At 48.4% G+C, this 18,773-nt stretch overlaps 1 protein-coding gene and 1 long non-coding RNA gene across 2 annotated transcripts; both read left to right on the top strand.

Annotated features, from left to right (window-relative positions):
- The first annotated feature begins 1,245 nt into the window (after positions 1-1,245).
- Positions 1,246-7,914, top strand: LOC148123881 (uncharacterized). Its single transcript, XR_015739898.1, has 5 exons — positions 1,246-1,431; positions 2,054-2,134; positions 3,740-3,799; positions 6,535-6,617; positions 7,037-7,914. It is a non-coding gene; the product is annotated as an uncharacterized LOC148123881 (long non-coding RNA).
- A 3,041-nt stretch (positions 7,915-10,955) lies between these two features.
- LOC148123880 (uncharacterized) lies at positions 10,956-18,048 on the top strand. The gene is made up of 4 exons (XM_087915276.1): positions 10,956-11,813; positions 12,522-12,650; positions 13,680-13,805; positions 16,898-18,048. Exons 1-3 carry the CDS (start codon positions 11,658-11,660, stop codon positions 13,800-13,802), a joined length of 408 nt encoding a protein of 135 aa, XP_087771402.1. The 5' UTR covers positions 10,956-11,657; the 3' UTR covers positions 13,803-13,805; positions 16,898-18,048.
- The last annotated feature ends 725 nt before the right edge of the window (positions 18,049-18,773 follow it).

Here is an 18,773-nt window from a genome sequence, read left to right as displayed (position 1 = left end):
CTCTCCTAACTCTGTTGTTCTTTAATTCTGTAAGGGTTTCCTGTTTGAGCAGGGGGCTGGACTAGACAACCTCAGAGGTCCCTCCCAGCTCTATGTGTTTAGATACATTTCATCTCTTGCCTTGAATTTCTTTAATCCCTTCTCCTTCGTCTTCCCTTGGCTAGATGTTGCTGGTCCTGAAAGGGGATAATATGGTAGGAAGGAAGGAAGGAAGGAAGGAAGGAAGGAAGGAAGGAAGGAAGGAAGGAAGGAAGGAAGGAAGGAAGGAAGGAAGGAAGGAAAGTAGGTAGGAAGGTAGCTAGGTAAGTAGGTAGGTAAGAAGGAGGATAGGTAAGTAGCTAGGTAGGAAGGAAGGTAGGTATTGGAATGTGCTGAAATGAGTTGATTGACATTTGAAATTAGAGAACAAGATGATAAACAATTTTATAAAATTTGGGATCTATCCTATCAATGGTTAGACAATAAAATATAGTAATGAAATATGCAGACTTTTAGAAAATAATAAATATATAAAGATGTATTCTTTTCTTATTATATCTACAAAATGATTCTAGGATAGATCTGGGATGATAATATGAATTGTCATAAAACAAATTAAGTAAAATATGATCATTTTGGAAAACATGAATGAATAAAAGTATAGTCAAGTGATTGATTAATAATGGTATTAATGTATTTAATATATTGATTGAAAATACGAGATTATATACAATGTAATTATAATCGAAGACTATGAAATGGAAGCACAAAACAATGTGTAAACCAACCAGCACACTGTATGTACATGTATGGAAGATGATTTGATGTTTTTATGTTTTGTTTGTTTATGTTTTTTAAAAAAACCAATAAAATTTTATTAAAAAAAGAAAAACTACAGGAAAGAAAGAAAGTAAGTAGCTAGGTAAGTAGGTAGAAGGAAGGAAGGTAGATAAGTAGTTAGGTAGGAAGGAAGGTAAGTAGGAAAGGAAGGTAGGTTAGGTAAGTATGGGAGGGAGGAAGGAAGGAAGGGAAGAAGGAAGGAAGGAAGGAAGGAAGGAAGGAAGGAAGGAAGGAAGGAAGGAAGGAAGGAAGGATGGTAGGGGAATCAAGGCTTGGTGCAGCAGTGAAAAGTCCGCAAACAGATACTCAAAGCAAAGCTATCTCCTGGCCCGATAACTTCTGAAGAAGGCTTGGAGCCCATCATTGGCTAAATCATTAACCAGAGGCTGAAGGCCGTTGCTCGGCCTTATGCTAACAATCCAGATGTTTCAACAATACCCCATTACGGCAAAGCCAGAATCAAAGTCCAGAGACAGAGGTAGACAACTCGGTGAGTTCTCAACACAACAGCGCTTGCCTCAAATTCTGCGCACCCAGATGGCCATGAAGAACCCTTGGTTGATCTTGGTGATCCTCTTGGCTTTGGTGGTTGCAACTGTGGTCACCAATCCGGTGAGTTCACACTGTTGGTGGTTAGGGGAGTAATGGGGCCAGGAGGTCTTCCTTCAGGCTGATCAGCTTACAGAGGTGTTTCTTGTAGGGTCCTTGGGGCTCTCTGAGCTGGGTGGTTTCCTTGTAGACGTTTCATGACCCATCTAGGGAACGTCATCAATGCTAGATGGAAGTGGGGTTGGAGGAGAAGAAAGAGAAGGAGGAGGAGGAGGAGGAGGAAGAGGAGGGGAAAGAAGAGGAGGGCTACTATTGGTGGCTTTCTTAGAGATGTTTCATGCAACAACAGCAGTACTACAAGGGGGGGGAGGTGTGTGGAGAGGAGGAAAAAGGAGGAGGAGGAGGAGGAGAAGGAGAAAGGAGTATGGGGTCCTTGGGGCTCTGTGAGCTGGCTGGCAGACGTTTCATGATCCAACTAGGTAACAACCTCAGGGGTAACAGACGGGGAGGTTGTTTCCTTCCTGGACTGATCTGGAACGGGTTCACGTGGTTCTACTCAGCTCAGCTTGAAGAGAGGATGGGAGTTGTAGTCAGACAGCTGGGTTGGGAAAGGCTGCCTTCCCCTGAAAGGGCGCCTCAGTTTCTCCAGCCGGCTGCTGAGGAGACGGTTTTCCCCTCTTCCCAGGTAGGAGAACGAGTCCGGAGAGCGGCCCGGGATCGCTGCCGTAATCGTTTGGGATGTTACTCCCTCATCTTCCATAACCAGGTAGTAGATAGAAGAACGTGGCGCAGGTCTCCATTTCTGCAAACGGGAGGGGGCGGGGAGGGGGGCAAACGCGGGCGCACCTGCGCATCACTTGCGCCAGTGAAGCTGCCAGCGCTCGCCCGCCCCGACCCAGAGTCACTCCCCTCCCCGCTACCTGTGCCGGAAAGATTGGGAGCGCTGGCTTAACCCGTTTCCTCTCACCCTGGACCCTGGTCTCCCCCGCCCCCGACCGTTTGTGTGTGTGTGTGTGTGTGTGTGTGTGATAGGTAAACGTGCTTCCCGTCCCTGTCCTATTGTTTCTTTTATTTTTCATATATATACCCATTTCATGGATTCATAACTATGTTTATACTTATACCTATTATCTTGTAAGCGATTGGCAAATAAATAAAATAAAATAAAAATTCAAGTTTTGTAGCAAACTGGTCCTATGGGTGTAGCTGGGTGGGCGTGGCTAGGCAGGTATGGCCATGTGACTGGGTGGGCGTGGCTTCTTCTTCTTTTTGCAGCCCTCCCCTGTGCTGGATTTTGGGGTCTCTGGGAAGCCTCCTGGGCGGAGCTGTAAGGCAGTGAGGGGGACCCTGGCACAGCTGATCATCATCGGAGCAGCTGATCGTCAGGAGGGAAAAAAACAGAAATATCTTACAGAGTGACTGGGCAGGGGAGAAGGCAGTCAGCGATAACAGACAACAAATAATCAGAGTTGGAAGGGGCCTTGTAGGTCATCTAGTCCAACCCTCTGCCCAAGCAGGAGACCCTGCACCACTTCTGACAATTGGCAGTCCAGCCTCTTCTTGGAAGCCTCCAGCCTCCAGATGAAGCTCCCACAACTTCCGAGGGCAACTTCTGTTCCCTGGGTGGATTGTTCTCCCTGTCAGAAAGTTTCTCCTTATTTCCAGGTTGAATCTCTCCTTGTTCAGTTTCCATCCATTGTTCCTTGTCTGGCCTTCAAAGGTGCTTTAGAAAAGAGCTTGACCTCCTCTTCCTCTCTGTGGAAGGCCCTCAAATATTGGAAGACTTCTCTCCTGTCTGCCTTGGTCTTTCTCTTCCCTAGACTAGCCAGGCTCAGTTCCCTTCACCAGTTCATCGTATGTTTTAGTCTCCAGTCCCCTCATCCTCCTGGTTGCTCTTCTCTGCACTTTTTCTAGAGTCTCAACCTCTTTTTTATAGTGTGGTGACCAAAACTGGATGCAGGACTCTAGGTGTGGCCTTACTAAGGCTTTATAGAGTGGTATTAGTACCTCCCTTGATCTCGATTGTATCCCTCCGTTAAGGCAACTTAGAATTGCATTGGCCTTTTTGGGCTGCTGCTGCTGCACACGGCTGGCTCCTATTGAGCTGGCTGTCCACTAAGACTTGGGCATGGTTGCTATGTCATGTGTGCATGATAAGGACTGACCGAGTTGGAAGGGGAGGGGTGGACGGAGGGGGCGGGGCCACCCAGGGGCACGTTTTGCTGGTTCTCCGAACTGCACAGCATCATCGGAACTGGTCCAAACTGGTAGAATCCTGTCCCTGCTGAACCCCCACACCAAGAGTTAAGCAAACGCATTTTGCGCCTTTTGGGAGGAACCTGGCCGTTTGACGCCTGTTTATTTTTTCCAGCCTGAGGAGCCACTGATACCTGACCTCGCTGACTTACCGATTTTTGGAACTGCTGTACAGGTATGTGCCAAGGTTCTGGCTGACAAGCCCACTTGAGATGATCCAACCTGCGAACGCAAAATTGTATGGAATACCTCATTTTGGCACAGCCGAAGCCAAAACCCGCTCTAGCTAATTCCCGTGCAATCCACATACTTCCTAGCGTTTTTCCTCCCTCTGTGATTGCAGGTCACACATTGTCCAATTAAGAGTCAGGATATTGTTATGAGAAAATGCCTTTCGGGTTTGGCAAAGACCTGTGAGGTGTCCTTGGTTCTCACGGCTCGTCTTCTTGATGTCTGGAGCCTACGTGCCTGTGATGACTCTTTATTGATCGAAATTTCCCCCACTGTTCCCATGTTTCTGGCAAGCCCCAGAGCAAAATGATGGCGCGCACGCACGCACACACGCACACACACACACCCCACTCTCCACAGCCTCTGGCTGCAAGTAGTCCAGCCCAACTCTGTGAGCACAATGGCTGCAAACCAAGAAATCCGTGGGTCCCATTGGAGAATGTACATCCGGGGGTGGGGGTGGGGGTCCAGGGTGAGATGAATGGTGTGTCTCAGCATCGGCCGCACCCGGGTAATGCCAACGTGGTCACTCCCTATAAATGATTTTTTTAAAAAACTTTGGGAGATGCGGCTAGAGACTCATGATTCGAATGGGGGTGGATTTGTCGGAGCCCTGACGGGTTGCTTCTCTCCTGGGTGAGTTTCCATCCATTGCTTCTTGCTTTGCCTTGTGGTGTTTGGGGCAATTCCCTCCCCCTCTTCTTCGGGACAGCCCCCCCCCTCAAAGAACTGGAATGCTGCTGCCCTGCCTGCCGCTAGTCCTCCTTGTCTCCAACCTGGTGAAATAGCCGTTTTGGTTGGTAGACTTCCTCGGTAGGTGTTCTCTCCTGCAGCAGAATCCAGGTGAGGAAGAATTTGAGAAGGATCTGACATCCTTCAGGATATACCCAGGGGTTTCAAGGGGTGTTGGGCAGAGGTGGGCCACTGGGGGTCCGTGGGGGTTTGGGCCCTGAGCCCCCCCCAGCTCAGATTCTGTGCAGTTCAGCGAACTCCCAAATCCCACTCCTGCCTGGCCCCTCCCCTCCCAGGAGTCCCCACAGGGCCCGTTTTGGACGCCGGATGCGTGTGGAGGCTCGTGGAGGGAGAAAAACGGGCCTTCCGGAAGTTCGGGAAGGCCGGAAATGGGCCCGTTTACAGCTTCCAGGGAGCCTCCGGAGCCCGGAGAGGGCAAAAACGCCCCGCCCCCCACGGCCATGGTGCAATAGACCAACTAGGCCACACCTACTATGGGCACACACACCCCCCAGCAACCGGGCAGAGAACTGGTTGCTAACATTTTTGAGGCCCACCCCGAAGTTTGGGAACGGAGAGAGTCCGGCTTGGGTGGGGAGCCTCGGCGCGGAACACGTTGCCCAGGCTAACTCGGCATGGAGACCACTCTGCACCCAACCAAATCCTTGCCTCTGGCTGTGCCTTCGGCGGGTGGTGGTGGTACCAGACAGGGAAACACCAATGCTCAGATGCTGTCGGGTCTCTGCAATCCACCCCCATTTAAATCATGAGTCTCCAGCCACGTCTCACAGAGTTTAAAGAAGATTTATTAGGAGTGAACATGCTGGTGTTACCTGGGTGAAGCCGACCCTGAGACACATCATTCATCTCACCCTTGACCCTGGACTTCCCCCCACGCCCTGGATGTATATTCTCCAATGGGACACATCCATAGCCAAGAGTCATCAATCATGCTCTCCAGTGATAATCTTGTGCGCTAGAAGCTTTGGCCACCCAGGAATTATCTGAAGCATTTAAGGAATGTACCGTTCCTTCCACTCCCTTTTTGCTGGCAGCTCTAAAACACCAGAGAAATATTTTTGAGTTGACAGATATACGGGTTGAGGAGAAGGAGGTCTCCTTTGGTGTGCTGCACACACAAACACATATACGCACACACACAACATTCCAAGTGGGAGGACTTTGATCCACATCCGAGCTGGTGGGTAAGGTTTTCTCCTTCCCCTGTAAAGAAAAGACCCCAACTCAGAATGGGATGTGGGTGTTTGCGCGTGTTTGGCTGCTGGTAGTTTGGTGGGGTGCCAAGTCATCCCACACCAAGTTAGCCCCGTGATGGCCAACCTATGCCATGCAGTGGCAGGCAGACCCATCTCTCTGGGCACGCCAGCCATTGCCCATTGCTCTTGCGGGTTCTGGCACGCACACGCACACGCACACCCAACTAGCCGGTCTTCGCATGCAGGAGAGCGTTGGAAACAGGAAAAGCAGCCCCCCGGCACGCATGCATTTGCCAGTCAGCTGGTCTGTGCGCATGTGGGAGCACTGGAAACTGGAAGAGCAGCTCCCTGGCATGCATGCATGTGTAAGCCAGCTGATCTTCGTGCATGCATGCATGTTAGAAAACAGAAGACCAGATGGCCAGCGTGCATGCATGTGCCGGGAAGCTGACCTTCCAGTTTCCTGCGCTTGTGCGCATGCCGGCAACTTCCTTTGTGGTTTACGGCATGCGTGCCCCCATTTCGGCACTCGGTGCCGAAAAGGTTCACCACCACGGAGTTAGCCAGTGTCACTTGTTCCACACTGACTCGGCTGCACCGAGTTAGCAGGTCCAAGCTAGCTGCGTGCACTGGACCACGCCCACCCAGCCACGCCCACCTGGCTGTGCGAATCATCCCGTTCCGCTCCCGGCTAACTCCACACTCGACATTTTGATCTTCCCTTCTGCAGCTGGAGCTCTCGACCCCTGCGAACATGCCCAAGGACGACGAAGACCTCTGGGCCATTTGATGCGTGTCGATTCCAGCATGCAGGTACGTCAGAGAACCGGAGAGGGGTAGAAGGGGCTCAGTTTGAGCTCGTGGGGGATTCAAAGGTGTTCCTCTTTTTTTAAAAAAAATAGTAATTTTATTCAACGTTGGAATTAAAAAGATAAAAGCGAATGCAATTTAAAAAAAAAAACAGGAAAGGAATACAAAGAAAAAAAACAGAAGGTGCAAAGAAGAGCCAAGAACAAATAGGAGAAGAAAGACAGGCAGGCAGGCAGAGAAATAGAAAAAGAAACAATATTGATTTTCTGGTTTACTGATGTACTGATTTATTGATTTACTGATTTATTGATTTGCTGATTTATTGATTTGCTGATTTATTGATTTGCTATTTCATTTAATTGATTGTTTTATTGTTTTATTGATATGCTGATTTGTTGATTTACTGATTTATTGATTTACAGATATATTGATTTACGGATTTACTTATTGCATTGGCTGACCATCGTACCTCGGGACAAACCTGGGCAGCTTACAATAACAAAAGATAAAAACTGAAGACAGTAAGAAAAAATGAAAAGAAATACATATATAAAATTCTACCTCCCTATCATCCATCCATCCATCTATCTATCTCTTCAATAATTTATCATCAATCATTTAATATCAATCCATCTATATTTATCCATCCATCTATCCATCATCCATTCATCCATATCTATCTATCTATCTATCTATCTATCTATCTGTCTGTCTGTCTGTCTGTCTGTCTGTCTGTCTGTCTATCTACCTATCTCTATTTTCTCCCATCCATCCATCCATCCATCCATCATCTGTGTCTGTCTCTCTATCTGTCTGTCTATCTATCTATCTATCTATCTATCTATCTATCTATCACCTATCCCTTTATCCATCCATCCATCCATCCATCCATCCATCCATCCATCCATCCATCCATCTATCTCCCTCCCTCTATCATCTATCCATCCATCCATCCATCCATCCATCTATCTATCTCCCTCCCTCTATCATCTATCCATCCATCCATCATATCTCTTTCATCTCTCATCTCTCTCTCTTTATCTATCTTTCTCTGTTTTCTATCTATCTGTCTGTCTGTTTTATCTATCCATCCCTCCATTCATTCTCTCTGTCTCTGCCTCTTCAATAATTTATCATCGATCATTTAATATCTAGCCCTCCAGCCATATGGATGAGTCTCTTCCTCTGAATACAAGCATGAAGATGAAAAAGAATCCGCATTTCAAATCCAGATTATCCCTGTTACAATCAAACAATACTCAATAAACTGATTTTGCAAATAAAGAGTTTAAATTCTGAATTTTCGCCCTTTCGCTTGTGTGTTTTACGATACAAAGGGACAGGTGGAATTCCTGTCCTTCTTTCGGGAAGATCTTCCAGAAGCGCCTCTAGAAACGCTCGTCTGGTATCTCTCGCTTCTCTCCCCACAGTTCCTCCAAGGCAGGTTGAAGGTTCCTCCCCGTAGGAGATCAGAAACGGTCCACCTCAGGTCTGGAGGTAGAACCAGATAAAAAAAACCCAAGCCAGCTTTCCAGATATGAGGGGTCATGTCTGGAGGTCTGGAGACCTTCAAGGAAAAATTGGACAGGAAGATTGGATGGAATGGGGTGGGGTCTCCTGACCTCCAAGGCGGTGGTGGGATTCAGCCAGTTCGCACCGGTTGAGCTGAACCGGTTGTTAACTTGTGCGCAGTTCGGTGAACCAGCTGAATGACCAGGCCTGGCCCTCCCGCTCCCTCCTCCCCTCTCCTGAGGCTATTTTGGCATCCTGCCCCTCCTCTAACCGACCCTCCCACCCTCCCTCCCTGTGCAGGGGGATGATCGAGCATCCAGAGCTGGCTCTGCCCTAAGGAGGCCGGGGGAGTCACTGGGGCTCAGGCCTGGTCCCTGCGTGGCACCATGGTCCACGAGCTGCTGCTGGTGCTGCATGGCTACCTGCGCGGCCTCTTTGTCAGCGGCCTGCAGGCCAGAATCCTTCCTCCTCCTCTTCCTCTTCCTCCTGCTCCTCCTCTTCCTCTCCTCCTCCTCTTCCTCCTCCTCCTTTTCCTCCTCCTGCTCTTCTTCTTCCTGCTCCTGCTCCTCCTGCTCCTCCTCCTCCTCTTCCACCCCTGCTCCTCTTCTTCCTCCTGCTCCTCCTCTTCCTCCTGCTCCTCCTCTTCCTCCTCCTCCTCTTCCACCTCCCTTTCCTCCTTCTCCTCTCCCTCCTCCTCTCCCTCCTCCCTCCTCCTCCTCTTCCTCCTCCCTCGTCCATCTCATCTTGCTCCTCCTCCTCTTCCTCCTCCTCCTGCTCTTCCTCCTCCTCCAGCTCCTCCTCCTCCCCTCTCCCTCCCCTCCTCCTCTTCATCCTCCTTTTCCTCCTCCTGTTCCTCCTCCCTCCTCCACCTCCTCCTCTTCTTTCTCCTCCTCTTCCACCTCCTCTTCCTCTTATTCTTCCTCCTTTTCCTCCTCCTCCTCCCCCCTCTTCCTCTTCCTCCTCCTGTTCTTCCTCCTCTTCCTCCTCTTCCTCCTCTTCCTCCTCTGCTTCCTCTTCCTCCTCCTCTTCCACCTCCTCTTCCACCTTCTCTTCCTCTTCCTCTTCCTCCTCCTCCTCTTCCTCCTCCCTACTCCACTTCAACCTCCTCCTCTTCCTCTTCTTCTTCCTCCTTTTCCTCCTCTTTCTCTTCCTCCTCCTCTTCCTCTTCCTCCTGCTCCTCCTGCTCCTCTGGCTCCTCCTCTTCCTCCTCCTCCTCTTCCACCTCCTTTTCCTCCTCCTCCTCTTCCTCCTCCTTTTCTTCCTCCTGCTCCTCTTCTTCTCCTCTTCCTACTCCTCTCCCTCCTCCTCTTCTCCCTTTTCTCCTCTTCCTCCTCCCTCCTCCTCCTCTTCCACCTTCTCTTCCTCCTCCTCTTCCTCTTCCTCCTCCTCTTCCACCTCCTATTCCTTTTCTTCCTCCTCCTCTTTCTCCTCCTCCTCCTCCTCCTCCTCCTCCTCCTCCTCCTCCTCCTCCTCCTCCTCCTCCTCCTCCTCCTCCTCCTCCTCCTGATCCTCCTGCCTGGGTGTCTCATAAACCAGATTCTGCAATTGAGCACATTCACAGGCTGGGTGTCATCACTCATGTTCTCCAATTAAATACATTCATGGGCAAAAGCTCTTGTATTTTAGTTACAGTCTTTTAAAGAGAAGAGTCGGAATGTACTTTCAGTTTCCAAACTGCTGTACTGCTCTTCCAGATTTCCTTCGTCCCCCCTTTTGTATGGCAACTACTAAAAAGGCACAGGGATGTTTTATGAGTTGACGTGGAGGTTCTCCAAAGTGGGATCTCATCCAGGTATTATGCCGACTTAGGACCGCTGGTGTAGGACAGGTGCAGTGGTGGGATTCTGCTGGTTCGGACCAGTTTGAGCGAACTGGTTGCGCCAATGATCAATTGGCCCCGTCCTATCCTGTCCTTTATTTCCTGCTTTGTAGCGCATCTCAGTTGTGCGGCACAGCTGATTTACACCCGCACTCGCTGTTCTACTTACCGTTGCTGACTTGGAAGGTGAACAGCTGAGCTTCTAAGGAGGACCAGACGTGCTTCCTGAATTGGTTGTTAAACCGGCAGCATCCCACCAACGCCCGGGCATTGTGGCTGCTCTGCTCAGCCCATTGACTACGCTCTCTCTTTCAAAAAAGAACATCTCTCTGGTCTTTGGAGGTCCACCCCTAGAGCTCCTGCGATGGGTGGACAAGTGGAGGCCAGCAAGATGGAGAATTTCCTCCATTTATCCTGACCCCACTGAGCGGCGATTTCCAGGTAGCATCTCCTGGGTATCTTGATGTCCAGGGATGGCCCTTCGCCCGTTCTTCTCTAGACCATCAACATAGATTAACGTTGAATCATCAGGTAGGAAGGGACTTTGGAGATCTTCTAGTGGAGGCTTCATACCATCCTTGACAAATGCTTGTCCCGTCTCTTCTTAGAAAACTCCAGTAATGGAGCACCGGCAGCTTCTAGTGGCAAGCTGTTCCACTGGTTGGTTGTTCTCACTGTCAGGAAGTTTCTCCTTAATTCCAGGTTCTCCCCTTGATGAGTTTCCATCTTTGCTTCTTGTCCTGCCTTCAGGGGCTTTGGAGAACAGTTGGGCCCCCTCTTCTTGGTAGGCGACCCTCAAAGATTGGAAGGCGGCTACCATGTCACCGCAATCATCTTCTTCTTCTTCTTCTTCTTCTTCTTCTTCTTCTTCTTCTTCTTCTTCTTCTTCTTCTTCTTCTTCTTCTTCTTCTTCTTCTTCTTCTTCTTCTTCTTCTCCTCCTCCTCCTCCTCCTCCTCCTCCTCCTCCTCCTCCTCCTCCTCCTTCTTCTTCTTCTTCTTCTTCTCCTTCTCCTTCTCCTTCCTCCTCCCTTCTTCTTCTTCTTCTTCTTCTTCTTCTTCTTCTTCTTCTTCTTCTTCTTCTTCTTCTTCTTCTTCTTCTTCTTCTTCTTCTTCTTCTCCTCCTCCTCCTCCTCCTCCTCCTCCTCCTCCTCCTCCTCCTCCTCCTCCTCCTCCTCCTCCTTCTTCTTCTTCTTCTTCTTCTTCTTCTTCTCCTTCTCCTTCTCCTTCTCCTTCCTCCTCCCTTCTTCTTCTTCTTCTTCTTCTTCTTCTTCTTCTTCTTCTTCTTCTTCTTCTTCTTCTTCTTCTTCTTCTTCTTCTTCTTCTTCTTCTTCTTCTTCTTCTTCTTCTTCTTCTTCTTCTTCTTCTTCTTCTCCTTCTCCTTCTCCTTCTCCTTCTCCTTCTTCTCCTTCTTCTGGCAATGGCCAGTCACAGGTGCTCAACATCTGAGCCAGCTTCTCCTTTTCTCTTGCTGAAGTCCAGACTTCCTTGGTTCATCCCCTCCATCCCCTCCTGCTCCAGAGGCCACATTTTTTCCACCGAGTGTCCTCTCACTCTGGAGGTCAAATGGAAAATCTCCATGGTCCCCACCCTTGGATTCTTCTTCAATCCAAGTTAATCTTTCTTTGTAGGACATCGGTTAATCTTTAACCATCGTTCAAGGTGCCTGGACTCCTCCTCCTCCTCCTCCTCCTCCTCTCTGCTTCTCCCAGGAGATGTTCAGACTGGAGGGAAGATCTCCGGAGATCTTCTGGTGGTTCTCCAGAATGGATTCCCGGCTGTTGTGGGTCTTGGTTGCCACCATCGTCATCGTGGTTTTTGTTGACCCGTCGGACGGAGAAGAGGAAGCAGAGGAACCTGGCCAGACGCAGGTCGGTACAATCCGGGGGTGGGAATGGAGGCCTTAGTTGATCGGTGGACTTCTCGGCCATCGTGCAGGACAAAGAAGCGAGAGGTGGAAGCTCATCAACGGGATTAGCAACCCGGCACGAAGGAGGAATTTCCCAGCACGGAGGACAACTCAGCAGTGGCCACCAGAAGTTGTGGGTGCTTCAGTGCTGGAGGTTTTCGGGAAGAAAGTGGACGACCCATTTGTCTGAAATGGGTATAAGGCCTCCTGCTCGAGCAGGGGGTCAGACTAGATGACCTCCAAGGTCCCTCCCAACTCTACTATTCTGTAATTCTGCAAGGGTCTCCTGCTCGAGCGGGGGGGGGTCGGACTATTTGACCTCCGAGGTCCCTTCCAATTCCGATTCTGTCAGGGTCTCCTGCTCGAGCAGGTGGTCAGACTAGATGACCTCTGAGCCCCCCTCCCAACTCTATTATTCTGTAATTCTGTAGGGGGTCTACTGCTCGAGCAAGGGGTCAGACTAGATGACCTCCAAGGCCCCTTCCAGCTCTATCCTGATTGAAGTGTGTCCCCTGTGCCTGCAAGGCCACGTTGATCTGCCTCAAGCAGGCTGGATAGGAAGAGCCAGAGGGTCGAATTTAACCCCTGGGGGGTGGGTGGGGAAGAGGGGGAGGGGGAGGGGGCTGTTGTAAAGCAGCCGGTCTTCTCTACGACCTCTCCTTCCCCGCAGGATGGCCGTGGAGAGGGGGGCACGGCCACCGTCCGGATCATCCGAACTACCCAGTACCTGCGGAGGCGATGGAGACCTTACCGCTTGGGCAGCCTCTCCGCTCTGAGCCGAGGGCTGATGGGGACCGTGGTGAGTGGGGCAGGGCTTCGGGGGTACGTTCCACGGCGGGGTGCAGCCATTTCGGAACGGTTCTAGCAAACCAATCGCACCAACGATCAGCTGGCCCCACCCTATCCTGTCCTGTATTTCTGCGTTTTTCAGCTCAGCTGATTCACGCGGCACAGTAGATTCCTGCGTCTCAGCTGTTTTCCTTACCGGGGTTGCCTAGCTGTAGTGCTTGAAATGGGTGTATTTCGAACACTGTGCGTGCACAAAGCACACTCTCATAGAACCGGGAGTAAAAAAAAGTTTGAATCCCACTATTGGGTACGTTGCTCTTCCCACAGTCCTTGAGAGGGTGGTGATCCTGGGAACCAGCCTTTTGCCACGGCGGGGCAAGGCTTTGGGGTGCAAGGGGGCATCCGGGATGGATCGGCAGACTCGAAAGCTGGCTGCTCTTGGCCTAAAGGGGCCCCTGGGACTCCCCGATCTGGGTTTTTTTTTTCTTGCAGACGTCTTATGACCCAACTAGGGAACAGCATCAGTGCTAGAAAGGAGAGGGGTTTGCAGAAAGGAGGAGGAGGAGGAAAGTGGTGGGAGAGAAAGAGGAAGAAGAGGGGGAAGAGGAAGAGGAGGAGAAGGGAGAAGAAGGAGGAGGAGAAGAAGAGGAAGAGGAGGAGGAGGAGGGACAGGAGGGGAATGGCAAAGAAGAAAAGGGCTTTGGGTTTTTTTGATGCTCTCTCAGCTTAGTGGTTTCCCTGCAAACATCTAATTACCAAACTGGTTAACATCATCAGCGCTAGAAGGGAAGGTGAGGGAGGGAGGAGGAAGAGGAAGAGGGGGAGAGAAGAGGAGGATTGTGGGGTCCTTGGTGCTCTCTGAGCTGGGTGGTTTTTCTGCAGACGTCTCATCACCCCACTAGGGAACATCCTCAGTGCTAGAAGGGAGGAGGGTTTGCTCTTATCTCCACAGAGTTATGGGTCCTGGGTCCTCTCGGTGTGTTTTGGGAATGGGGGCTGCTCCGGCTCTCATACCCGCCACTTCTCCTGATCCTCCCAGGGTCCTCCGCAAGAGAAGGCGGAAGAAGAAGGCGCCCTCCCCCAGGCAAGAGAAGCCGGTGCCAAAGGACCCCCCTTCCCGGTGCATTCTGGGACGCTGACACCCCTCCCCAAGGTAGATTAAGAGGTGAGAGTTTTAGTTTTTGGAGTGTGGGAAGAGCTATCCTTTGGTTAGAACCAAGGTTCAAGAGGGGGACACAAGGGTGTGTGTGTGTTTGTGTGATATATACATGCGTGCACGCGCGCACACACACACACACACACGCACACGGAGCTCGCTTGTCCTCGACTTACGACCACAATCGAGCCCAGAATTTATATCACCAAGTGAGACACTTGTGAAGTGACTTTTTGTCTCCCCTTGGACAACCAACGTTATTAAGTGAATCACTCTTCCCATCCCGAACCACAGCTGAGTCCTTGGTTTACGACTGCAATTGAGCCCCCCCCCAAGTTCGTTTGCTAAGCAAGACGTTGGTTGAGTGAGTTTTGTTCCGCTTTCGCGACCTTTCTTGCCGCCGTTGGGAAGTGAATTGCAGAAGCTGAAAAGTTAGTCTCCCTGTCGTTAAGTGAATCCAGCTCATCAAATGGTCGTCAAAGGGGATCGTGTGGCCCCCGGAGATGCTGTGACCATCATAAATGGGAGTCAGTTGATCAATTTTGATCAGGTGACCAACAGTTGTAAGTGTGGAAAACGATCATAAGGGACTTTTTCAGTGCCGTTGCAACTTCCAGTGGTCACTAAATGAATCATTATAAGTCGAGGACTGCCTGTAAATCAATAATGCAGGGATTAATTTTAGCCGAGCTCTCATGTCGCATTAAACCATGGTTTACTTTTACTGCTGCAATGGTCGTAAGTGTGAAAACTGGTCCTAAGTCCCTTTTTTCACGGACCTTGTAACTTCGGATGATCACTAAGTGAAGCATCGTAAATCTACGACTACCTCTGCACAACCTCGGTCAGCGTTTCCTCTTAGGGTCAAGCCTTTTCAGCCAGAGAAATAAAATTAGCCCTAACAGATAGTCCTGGACTTATGACGGCAATTCAGAGCCGACATTCCGTTGTTAAGCAAGGCAGGTGTGGAATCAGCTATGCCCCATTTTATGCGCCTTTTCGCCCACGACGATTAAGCCATTCGCTACCGTCCTTAAGTGAATCAGTCGGTCGCTAAATGAATCTGGCCCAGTTCCAATTTTAAGAACTTTCTCTCCAATGGCAGTTAAGCCAATCATGGCTGTCCTTAAGTGAAACACTCAGTCACTAAGTGAATCCTGCTTTCTCCCTATTGATTTTGCTGGTGGAAACGTCGCAAATGATGTGAAATAAACGCCAGTTGGCAGGCCCCAAATTTGCATCACGTGACTGTGGTGGGGAAACGTTGTGATGGTCGTAACTGTGAGGACTGGCCATAGGTCATTTTTCTCCCCAGTGCTATTATATCTTTGAGCGATCACCAAACAAATCATTGTAAGTCAAAGACAGAGGTGATATTCAGCCGGTTTGGGCCGGTTCTGGCGTACTGGTTGCAGAAATTTTGAGGAGTGCAGAGCCGCGAACTCATTTTTCTCAACTAAAAAAGATATTCCTTCGGTCTTTTTAGTTGCGAGCAGAAAGGAAGCGGGGGGAGCAGTGCATTCCTAAAATGTTTCAGATAATCATTTTGGCAACCAAAGCTGTTGGTGCACAAGATTATTACTGGAGAGCATGATGGATGACTCTTGGCTATGGATGTGTCCCATTGGAGAATACAGAGAGAGCGACTGCTTTCTTAGAACAGTACCTCCTGTCAACTCATAAAATACTTCTATGGTCTTCTTAAGAGTTGCCAACAGAAAGGGAGGGGGGAGCAGTGCGGCAGCTTGGAAACCCAAAGCGCATTCCATACATAGTTGTTCAAAGATAGTAACTAGGTGACTGAAGTTTCTGCCGAGGCGAAATCCTAATTGGAGAAACAGGATTGATGACTCTGGGCTATGGAGGTGTCTCATTGGAGAATATGATTTATGACACACTCAGAGGGGTGGGGTGGGGGGGAAAACCAGGGTCAAGGGGGACAAGGAATGATGTGTCTCAGAGTCGGCTCCACCCAGGCAGTGCCGGACATGTTCACTCCCAATAAATCCTTTGGAAGTTTTGGAAGTTTGGCTTGAGACTCTGCATTGAAATGGGGGGAACTGCCGGAATCCTGACAGCAGATCACAGCCCCTTTTTTTTCAGTGCCGTCGTCCCTTCACATGGTCACTAAGTGAACTGCCATCAAGGACTACCTGTATAGCCAAGTGACCTTTAACCTTTAACCAACTCTTGAGGCCAAAAAGCAGCCGAGAACCAGGGAAAACAATTCTCCCGAAACAGAAAAACTGTTACTGGTCCTTATGAATGCATTATATAGTCCCCGACTTATGACAGTTCATTTAGTGACTGTTCAAAGCTACAATGGCACTGTAAAAAGTCACTTAGGACCCTTGTGCACACTTAACGACTGTTGTGGCGTCCTCAGGGTCACGTGATCAGAATTCAGAACCTTGACAACTGACTCGCATTTATTACGGTCGCAGCTTCCTGGGGTCACACAATCCTGTTTTTACGACCTTCCAGGGAGCAAAATTAACAGGGAAGAGTAGATTCCCTTAACGACCATGTTCCTAACTTTAATAGCTCTAGTGATTCATTTAACGACAGTGGGGAGGTTGTAAAATGAGACAAAACTGACTGAACAAGCATCTCGCTTAGTGACATAAATATGGGGTTCCATTGTAATCATAAGCCAAGGACTCCCGGTGGATCCTCATAGCTGCAAGTGTAGGGACAGAAATTTGTGGTCGTAAGTTGAGGACTGCCTGTGATCCTCACACAGGGAGTCCTCGACTTATAACGGTTCACTTAGTGACCATTCAAAGAACAAAGCAACTTATGACCATTTTTCACACTTACAACCCATGGCTGCCACAACCGTGTCCCTCAATTTTGTAATGGCAGTGATTCACTTCACGGCGAGAAAGGTCGTAAGACGAGGCAAAACTTACTTCACGACCCTCTCCCTGAGCAACATCCATCGTGGGCTCATAAGGCCGAAGGACTGCCTGCGGAGCATTGTCAGTGCACGTTTAGCGACTGAAATTGGTGGGGGGGGGGAATCCATTTTGGATTGTACCTCGAGGATTTGCCCGCATATCCTGACTGATATTTTGATTTCTTTCTTTTTTTCCCAACAGTCTCTGGAATCTTCCCTGTGGCGGCGTTAAGAAGAGAAGTAATTGGAAGTAATTGTGGGAGTGGGCTGCACTTGCCTGCTGGGTTTGGGAGGTCTCTGTCCATTTTCAGGGAGACGGCCGGCCTCTTCCACCCATGGCACGATGAGAGATTTCCTCCATGGCGGAAATATTTTATTAAATCAGTGTTTGTCCTCTTTAAGAGAGGGGACTTCAATTCCCAGAATCCTCCAGCCAGGATAATTTATTTAAAATGGTGGACTTCGACTCCCAGAATCCCCCAGCCAGCCATGCTTTAAGAGGGGAGGACTTCCACTCCCAGAACCCCCAGCCCCATCTTGGCAGGCTAGGGAATTCTGGGAGTTGCAGTCCACCCTTCTTAAAGTGACCAAGGTTGAGAATCAGGCCGTTCCATCCCTCCTCGTTGTATCCTCAGAGCATCAAGAATCAAGATGGCTGCTCTGCTCTGCTCACAGCCCAGAACCCCCTTTTTTTAAAGGTGTGTCGCCGCCATCTTGACTTTTTTGACCTTACACTGCTGGGAAACGCTTCTCTTTTCTCCTGGTTTGCCCCCCAAATTCTAATAATAATGATACCAATAACAAACAACAATGAAAAACAAAGCAACAACAATAATAATTGATTTGATAATAATAATTGACTAGTGATTTGTGATATGAAATAATAATTGATTAGTTATCTCATTTGCTGTGTACACTGTCATTTTTGTGAATAATAATAATAATAATAATAATAATAATAATAATAATTCTCTTCAATTTTGGGGGGACAAATGGTATCTGGAAGTCCCAGTGAAAGTGGTGAGGTCTGGATTTTCTGCCATTAAATAAAACAATATTTCTTTCTCTTTTCCCACCAAGTTTTTACTTTTTACAAACCTATCAATGCGTGAACAGTGTGGCAACTGAGTGTCATACATTTTAATACAAATAAAATAGTATTAATCATATTTGTTTCATTTCACAAGATTATACAATTCTGGTAACAGTACACATATTTTTATTAGATCTTTCATTATTTAGTTATTCAATATTTCAGTGTGTCATTTTTATACCAGTCACCCTATTCTGTCATACCTTTTCATACAAATAGAATATTATTAATATTCATTACATTTAGCAAGCTTATCTAATTCTAATAATTAGTAAAAACATTTATGTTAAATTAAAATCTTCCATTATTTGCTTATTCAATTTATAATCATTCCTTATCGGGTTATTCAATGTTTCAATATATTATTTTTATGTCAATCACCATATTCTGCAGGTTATATATTTTAATACAAATAAAGTATTTTAATCAAGTCTGATACATTTAGCAAACATTCACATATCCATATTGAATTATAATCGTTATTGATTCAATCAATCTATCTCTGTATATAAAAGCAAAATACCCCTCACACATCATCACAAAATCTCCAGAACCGTAAAGCCTACAAACTTGAAATTTGGCCCAGATGTTCCTCTTGGCTTTTAGGGGCTCACTAAGAAAGGATTCTTTGAAACGACCATCAGAGCATTTAGAGTATTTCCTATATTATTATTACTATGCTCTGATACTAAGGAGTTTGACTCCCCTTCCCCACCCGAAAAGAAATCTCTTCCAAATGCAAAACACAAGCAGAGGAGAGGAGTTTCACTTTCAGTTTCACAGCAGCCCCAAACAGCTTTAGTTCAGAGCAGTTGAGCTAAGCCACACCCAGGCTCCTTGCTGTCTCCTCCTTGCTCATACAGCAAATATGGTTTCAGTTTCCAAACAGCCCTCAACTCTCTCACACACTGACAGAATGCTAGACAGGTGAATACCGATGGAGGCTGGTAGGCAGAGGCAGAAATTTTCCCCCCTTACTTTCCTC

Source organism: Pseudonaja textilis, chromosome Z (assembly GCF_049901715.1).
Source record: "Pseudonaja textilis isolate UNSWEBS1 chromosome Z, rPseTex1.2, whole genome shotgun sequence".
In the NCBI taxonomy this organism is placed as follows: domain Eukaryota; kingdom Metazoa; phylum Chordata; class Lepidosauria; order Squamata; family Elapidae; genus Pseudonaja; species Pseudonaja textilis.
Note: the sequence above shows the minus strand (reverse complement) of the source record. Positions and strands in the feature narration are given on the sequence as shown.